This window comes from Amphimedon queenslandica, unplaced genomic scaffold, assembly GCF_000090795.2.
Source record: "Amphimedon queenslandica unplaced genomic scaffold, v1.1 AMPQUscaffold_10583_Cont16675, whole genome shotgun sequence".
Lineage (NCBI taxonomy): Eukaryota > Metazoa > Porifera > Demospongiae > Haplosclerida > Niphatidae > Amphimedon > Amphimedon queenslandica.
In genome coordinates this window covers 1-7,270 of record NW_003549159.1, presented here as the reverse complement: position 1 = coordinate 7,270, position 7,270 = coordinate 1, and the positions used below count along the sequence as shown (strand labels likewise).

At 36.6% G+C, this 7,270-nt stretch overlaps 3 protein-coding genes across 3 annotated transcripts; 2 read left to right on the top strand and 1 right to left on the bottom strand.

Annotated features, from left to right (window-relative positions):
- Nucleotides 1-422: 422 nt before the first annotated feature.
- LOC105315379 (DNA methyltransferase 1-associated protein 1-like) lies at nucleotides 423-1,855 on the bottom strand (the record flags this gene model as incomplete). The annotated part of the gene is made up of 4 exons (XM_011410000.2): nucleotides 1,657-1,855; nucleotides 1,508-1,593; nucleotides 1,048-1,162; nucleotides 423-555 (listed from the first exon to the last, which is right to left on the bottom strand). Coding segments are annotated over exons 1-4 (523 nt in total), but the record flags the coding sequence as incomplete, so codon positions are not given.
- A 1,152-nt stretch (nucleotides 1,856-3,007) lies between these two features.
- Nucleotides 3,008-4,775, top strand: LOC109590034 (uncharacterized). The gene is made up of 5 exons (XM_020005998.1): nucleotides 3,008-3,146; nucleotides 3,196-3,375; nucleotides 3,723-4,032; nucleotides 4,279-4,427; nucleotides 4,551-4,775. Exons 1-4 carry the CDS (start codon nucleotides 3,056-3,058, stop codon nucleotides 4,292-4,294), a joined length of 597 nt encoding a protein of 198 aa, XP_019861557.1. The 5' UTR covers nucleotides 3,008-3,055; the 3' UTR covers nucleotides 4,295-4,427; nucleotides 4,551-4,775.
- Nucleotides 4,776-4,849: 74 nt separating this feature from the next.
- On the top strand, nucleotides 4,850-7,252 carry LOC100633612 (ATP-binding cassette sub-family G member 2-like). Its single transcript, XM_020005997.1, has 5 exons — nucleotides 4,850-5,136; nucleotides 5,331-5,390; nucleotides 6,142-6,256; nucleotides 6,623-6,775; nucleotides 7,090-7,252. Exons 1-5 carry the CDS (start codon nucleotides 4,958-4,960, stop codon nucleotides 7,249-7,251), a joined length of 669 nt encoding a protein of 222 aa, XP_019861556.1. The 5' UTR covers nucleotides 4,850-4,957; the 3' UTR covers nucleotide 7,252.
- Nucleotides 7,253-7,270: the final 18 nt, after the last annotated feature.

Sequence of the window (7,270 nt, the reverse complement as noted above, 5' to 3'; positions counted from 1 at the left end):
CAAAATTTGGAGTTTCTAAAAATGGTCATAACTCAAAAAATTGAAGTCGGAATCAGCTCAAACTTGCTACGTAGTATGAGGACATCAATATAAATTAGAAAATGTAATACAATTTGGGGGTGATTTCGAAGCCATTTCTTGGAAAAAACAATGGGCACAGGGTATTTTTCCAAAATTTGGAGTTTTTAAAAAATGGTCATAACTCAAAAAATTGAAGTCTGAATCAGCTCAAACTTGCTACGTAGCATAAGTACATCAATATGTATTAGAAAATGTAATAAAAATTGGGGGTGATTTCGGAGCCAATAGCATAAATAGTACATGTACTGTGTATTTGAATACTAATTACTGAGGGATTGTCTACCTACACAATACTACATGTACTTCTTACTGTACAATATATGTACATGTACATGTACTACAAGTCAGTGCATGACTTACAGTATATTCCTCATCAGTGTATGTTGGAATGGGAAGTTTCTTGTTGAACTGAACAAAAGGATAATCCTTTCCTTCTTCGGTAGTCCGACGCCAATGATACAACACCAGCTCATCCTAAATTAAAAATTAACACTTAATAACTAAATATCTAAAATTTCAAATCTATCATTAAACTATTTTTAATAAATTAACAGTAAAATAGCAAGCGGTTTCTCAAATGGAAAAAATAGTGAAAACATTATTTCTCCTACTACAAAGTACATGTACAGTACATGCACATTGCAAGTTTTTATGTTCTTTATGTACCGTATATTACACTGTAGATGAATGTGCCTTGTAATAACAGCAATTACATAATAGTTGGTTTATTTGGTGTGGCATTTATTGTTGCGCAAGGCTCAAATCTGCTAAACTACATGTAATTTCACTAAGATTAAGGATACATGTAATTTAACGAATCTTTGTAAAAAAAAAAAAATATATATATATATATATATATATATATATATATATATATATAAAGCCCAAAAAATATTATTTTTAAAATTGAGGTCACAAAATAAGCCAGCCATACTGTGACTTGTAGAATAACATTAAATGATTTACTTCTCTGGCTGAGTTTGTGAATGGCATCCATTTCCAAGGTCTAACGTGCTTCCTTCCTAGTCTTGCCTTTGGGTGTCTGTAGCCTGATCCACTGTCAGTTGGTATCAGTGATGTACTAAAATACAAAAAATTAAATTAATGTCACGAGCATAAAGATTCCTTCTTAAATTAAAGATATGCTACTGACAATAATAGAGGCACATGTACATGTACGTAATATTTCCCCATTAATCCCACCTGCTGTCATTAGGTTTAATACGAGTCTTGCAACTAAAGCAAAGTTTGAAAACGTCCTAATAACTTCAAACTCACTCAAAAGTGCTGATTACATGTAACAAATGGTGGTACACAAAAAATATTAATAATTACATGTACATGCATAGTATGTACATGTACATGTACATGTACATACTATGCATGTACATGTAGTGCTAAGTACTACTAACAAACTCCACTATACCTATGATCAGAGTACAGTAAAGCATACACTTCCCTGTTCATGCCAGATGGACGGCGTAGCCCCACATCAGTAGACTTCTTCGTTTTCTTATGAGTGGTAAAAGATTTTATACGTAGACATTTCTAATTAAAGTGCACCTTATTTTGTACCTTCACTGATCCTATTATGGCTTCTTTGGTGAGTTGAGGTGTCTTTGGTGGCTCTTTTACATCTATATCTAATATTTCCTTGATGTCCTGATCCGCCATGGCCTCAAAAGACTTGAAAAGAGCTTGCTTAGCCTCACTACAGTTTCGCGCCTTCTCTTGTATCAGTACCCGGGAGGCTCTACTGCGCATGTGCAGTAAGAGTTCAAGATGGCGTACAATGATGAGAGGCTCATGGAACTGGACGAAAAATTATCTTTGATGCTGAGGACGAGTCATAAAAGCCGTCCGGAGAGAGACTTGATTAATCCAGTATGGAGCTTTTATACACGTACTGATACTGACTGTGAAGAAAATAATCCAGACACTGAGTCTGAAGCTGAGCTTCACATTGAAGCCTCCTCTCTTGACTCTCCTGCATCCTCTCCTCTTCATTCTCCCTCTTCTTCTTATCATTCTCCAATGGGTTCTCCAATGGAACCTCCTCAGGGTGCACCCTCTCCTCTAGGTGGCCCCTCTCCTCTGGGCAGCCTCTCTCCTCAGGGTGGTACTTCTCCTCGGGGCGGTTCCTCTCCTAAGGGTAGCCCTTCACCTCAGGGCGGACCCTCAGCTCAGGACGGACCCTCTCCTCAGGGTAGCCCTTCATCTCAAGGTAGTGCCTCTCCTCAAGGCCTTCAATCTCCGCAGTGTAACCTGCCCACTTCTCCTCACTCTGGGCCTCCTTCAGCCACAGCCTCACGAATCAGTTCCTCTCCTACTGAACCTATGGAGAATGAACGTGAGGAAACCAAAGAGCAAGCTGTTTCTTCTTCTCCAATAAAGCAACGACAGCAAGAGCGAAAGCATCCCAAATTAAGGAAGCCTGCAGAGTCTGGCGTGACGGAGGTCTGGTCTACATCCGATGAAGATATTTCATCAGAGGACAATGAGGGGCTCACTCCAAAGTCACGTCTACCTGAAGGACCCTCTTATAAGAGAAGACACCACAGATCACTTATTAATGAAACAGTCTCTCCTAAACAGCTTCATTTGCAAAATCGACGTTCATTGTTTTCTCGCACTGACATTAAGAACCTTGTTGCTGGCATAAATAGGAACTACACTTTTAGAGGTAGTAAGAGAGACTGGTCTATGATAAGACGCAAACATGACTTAATGCACATAAGCTGTATGTCTTTGAAGGACAAGTGGAGGAACCTTACTAAATATGATCACGTAAAGCAGACAAGTGATGGTCAGTGGATCTTACAGATGGATTAACTCATTATGTACATAACACTTGCAATTTTAAGATTGAAATAATAATCATCATGCAATACATTAATTTCTTAATCACTGCTGAACTGCGCATGCGCAAAGTCACGTGGCAGAACGTTGTCTCCGGTCTCTACTGCTGTGTGACATGATGACTGCTGCAATAGTACTCTTATGTGTTCTTCCTCTCGCTGCGTCTTTATCCAGCACTGATAAATGCAGTGGGACTTATTATCGGCGTAAGGAGACATTTTTTAAAGTATAAAACTCCACTTCCCTCTTCTGTAGCTCATGATTCCTGTGAACACCTGGCCTATACGAAATATTACTATGACAGTTTTCAAGGCTCGTGTAAATTTTTTGTCTATAGAGAATGTATTTATAAGCCACATTCAAATGTGACCAATGGTTACGGTAATCCTCATAACACATTTGATAGGCTCAGAGATTGTCAAGACACATGTTTTCGTAAGATTTTATGATAATTATCATGTTATGTAAAATTGCGAATGATTAGATACTGTAGATCTAGTCATTTTTGTTATATTCGCTAAGCAGCACTTATCATGGATTAATGTCTACAGTATAGCCTCTTTTAATGGACACTATTTATAACATACTCCTCCGTTTATCAGACCGTCATCACCTCACCTAGTGTACCAATGACATTTCCTACTGCATAAAATAACCTCCACATAGCAGAGCAACTTTCTTGTACCCAAGTGTCTATTATATAGAGGCTACACTGTAATACTGTACATGTATATGTAGAGGCTACACTAGTCTGCTATTTTTGATAATTTTTATTTTTGCAGCTGTCAGAGATAATCTCTCCACCAGCTGCTCCATAACCACCTCAAAAACCTCATCACTTCATACTGCTACTGAAACTCAGTCTGCTACTGAGTCTGTGTCACTGAGCACTTCTTCTCCTTTAATGATGAGTTCATCTCCAGTAATGATAATCTCATCAATTGTGTCTGGAATGTCTCCCATTGGTTTTATGCCCACTTCAACATTAATGCTTAATCCAACTCAGTCTCTTACAGTTTCTGTTGGAAGAGCATCAACTGATGATGGAGGACTCTCTTTTGTTGGAACATCAACTGATACTGGGCCCCAACTGTATGTCCCTCTATCTCTCATAATATTTATTACCTTATTCTCTACCATCTCTTTCTCCTTCGTCCTCTCTCATTCTCTCTTCATCAATTCTATTTCTCTCCTCACTATCTTCCAGTTCAATCTCTCCTTCTTCCACTTTCTCTGTCTCCTCTCCTTCTCTCTCAAACTCTCTCTCTTTCCTCCATACTTCCTCTTACTATTCTTCTCTTCATTCCTCTACACCTTCTCTCATTTCTTCAACTTCAGGTCCATCATCCTATGAGCTTTTCCTCGTCATATTTGGTATAATTCTCTTTGTAATGGTCACCTTTATCATCTCACAATACTTATACTTTGCTGTCTATTTCTGTTTGGCTGCAAGAAGGAAGAGATATAGCAATACTTCACTTCAAATTGTAAGCCTTAAATTGTTGCAATAATAATTATTGTCATCATTATTATTGCTGTTCTTATTATTATTATTATTATTATTTATTGTGCTATTCTAAATTATTGTTGTTATTATTATTATTTTGTAGAGAATGTCCCCTATCAGTGCTGTGGAGACTGGAAGGCAGCCTGTAAATATCTAGCTACATGTATAGCTGTACACTTCTTTAATCGGACAGTTCTCTATATTTCATTGCACACTACTACTAGTAGCTAACAGAAACATTTATGCTCCCATTTTTGTGATTGTTTCTCATTATGATTTGATTTCATTTGGCCTTTTTTCACAAGATAATAAATTTAGACAAAATGCATTGCTGACCAATCAATATTGTTGCTATGCATGTAAGAAAGCAATTACCTGTTGTGGCTGTGATTGTGAGGTGTGGCTTCTGATTTTGTAACAGTTTGTAATAATGAAAAATGCTCAGTCTGAGCTTAGCTATAAAGTGGAGCTTCCATAGTTAGTTAGCTACACTTCTTAATTGGATCTGTCATGGAGAAGGAAGCAATCGTTGATTATCCCGAGTCTTATGGCTCCGTCAGTGCTGCTAGGCCCACTGGAGCAGATGGAGAGAAGCAGGCCGCAGTGTCCTTATCTTTTCATGATGTTAGCTATGCTGTTACCAGTGGGGTCTTTAAAAAGACCACCAAAGTCATACTTAACAATTTAACGTGAGACTTTGTTTGCTTGGAGCTTGTACCATGCATGATGCTAATTATAATCCAAAATTTTTCTCAAGTTTTCCCGCCTCTATTTTACACCAAACTAAACCAATGACTGCCTTTATTGTTTCTTTATTTCTTTCTTTCTCTCTCTTTCTTTTGTCCCTCCATCTTAATCTCTCTCTTTATTATGGCCGGACCAGTGGTGTTATGAGGCCAGGCCTTAATGCTATAATGGGACCAACTGGTAGTGGAAAAACAAGGTACGCACATGCACATGTATTTATAACAATAATGCTTTGTTTATATGCTTTAATTAATGTTGGTACAAAAAGATTTTAAAAATTTAAAATAGCTATTATTATAATATTTTTTGTTAATTTGTGCAAATACATTATATCAAGAGTACATGATGGGTTGTACTCTTGATGATATGGTAGTATTCTATAACATGTAGCACTACAGCACCAATTTTCTGTACATGCACATTTTATGTACATGTATTAGCTAGAAGCAATAACATTGTACATGTACATGTAATTGCTCAAAGTGAGTTAATTGCAACTACTGAATTCCGGATAGTTGTATGAGTCACACTCACATGTAAGTATCACACTCCACTCGTGTGTGACATTATGATTGACAGCTGAGATTACCTTATATGGTGTTGGGGTCAAACTAACATGTGTACATCATATCCTATGAATTCATTTTGGGTTGATAATAATCATAATTACTATCACAATGAATATTAGTATGTAGCTATTTTGATGTTTTGTAGCTTGTTTTGAAGCTTATAGAAAGTTTGACCTGATTCCAACATGTTAAACACATGTGAATTCACATGCTTTCACCATGTTAGAATCAGGCCAATTTTTTTATGAGCAGCCAATGTCTTAAAATGGTCATAACTCGTATAAGCATGGTACATGGTACTTTGTTCAAGTTACTCAATAGCCTAAATAACTTCACTTTTCTCTCTCTCTCCTTTTCTTCCTCCCACTCTCTCTACAGTCTGTTAGATGTACTAGCTGACAGGAAGTCAAAAGGTGGTCTAACTGGTATTGTGTTAGTTAATGGACGGCCACAACCAAAATACTTCAAGTGTATGAGTGGATACGTTGTACAGGTACACCATAGTCACATGACCATCACATGATACTGTATATACATGTACGCTGTAGTTTCATTGAAATTGTTTAATTAAATAAGAATTGGGCCAAAGTTTCTCAGGGTGTTTGAACAAATTTTGCCAAAATTAAAAAAAAGAGAATTCACTTTTTCCTAATGCATACGTAAGTAATTCTCATGTCGTGTAGAAAGTTTGAGCTGATTCCGGTCAAAATTGGATTTTTTACAAATTTTAAAAGTTACTCGAAAATCAGGCCAATGTACATGTACAATATACATTGTCCTTAAATTAATTATTTACATGTATCATTGTATATTATATTATATATATATATATATATATATATATACATTCTTATTATAGGATGATGTCATCATGGGTACTCTCTCTGTCCGTGAGAACTTGTACTTCTCAGCTGCTCTGAGACTACCCAATAGTATGAAGTGGGCGGAGAAGAAGAGACGAGTAGAGAAAGTTATCGGAGAGCTAGGACTAACTGGATGTGCTGATACTAAAGTAATGAAAAGAAAAAGAAGAGATAGAGAGAGAAAGAGGCTTAAGATTTCTAAATGATAAAGCATGCCACAAAATTTGCTATAAAAGTCACAAATTGCAATGGCAATGCTACCCTTTAGATGCTACTATAAAGTTTTAAAATCAACTTTAAGTACAAAATTATTGGTTATGTTGTTTTTAAATTTTGCATTATAAAAATCAATTTCATGTTTACAGTAGCTATAACTATAAATCATACTACAATGCATAAAAACTAAATGTCATTATTCAATGTACATGTATTTATTATAAGCTCTACATGTACATGTATACAGGTTGGTACTGAATTCATTCGTGGTGTCAGTGGAGGAGAGAGGAAGAGGACTAACATTGGTATGGAGCTGATAATAGAACCACAAGTATTGTTCCTTGATGAACCAANCACTGGACTGGATGCATTCACTGCTGTAGCTGTAGTACAACTGCTTAGGAAGTAAAATTAATTTTACTACTGTA

Excerpts from the sequence above, each read along its gene's own strand:
- LOC109590034 (XM_020005998.1), top strand. The coding sequence starts at position 3,056 with ATGATGACTGCTGCAATAGTACTCTTATGTGTTCTTCCTCTCGCTGCG. Across the intron at positions 3,147-3,195 it reads CAGTGGGACTTATTATCGGC|CTCATGATTCCTGTGAACAC; the intron begins GTAAGGAGACAT and ends CCTCTTCTGTAG. Across the intron at positions 3,376-3,722 it reads TTGTCAAGACACATGTTTTC|CTGTCAGAGATAATCTCTCC; the intron begins GTAAGATTTTAT and ends TTATTTTTGCAG.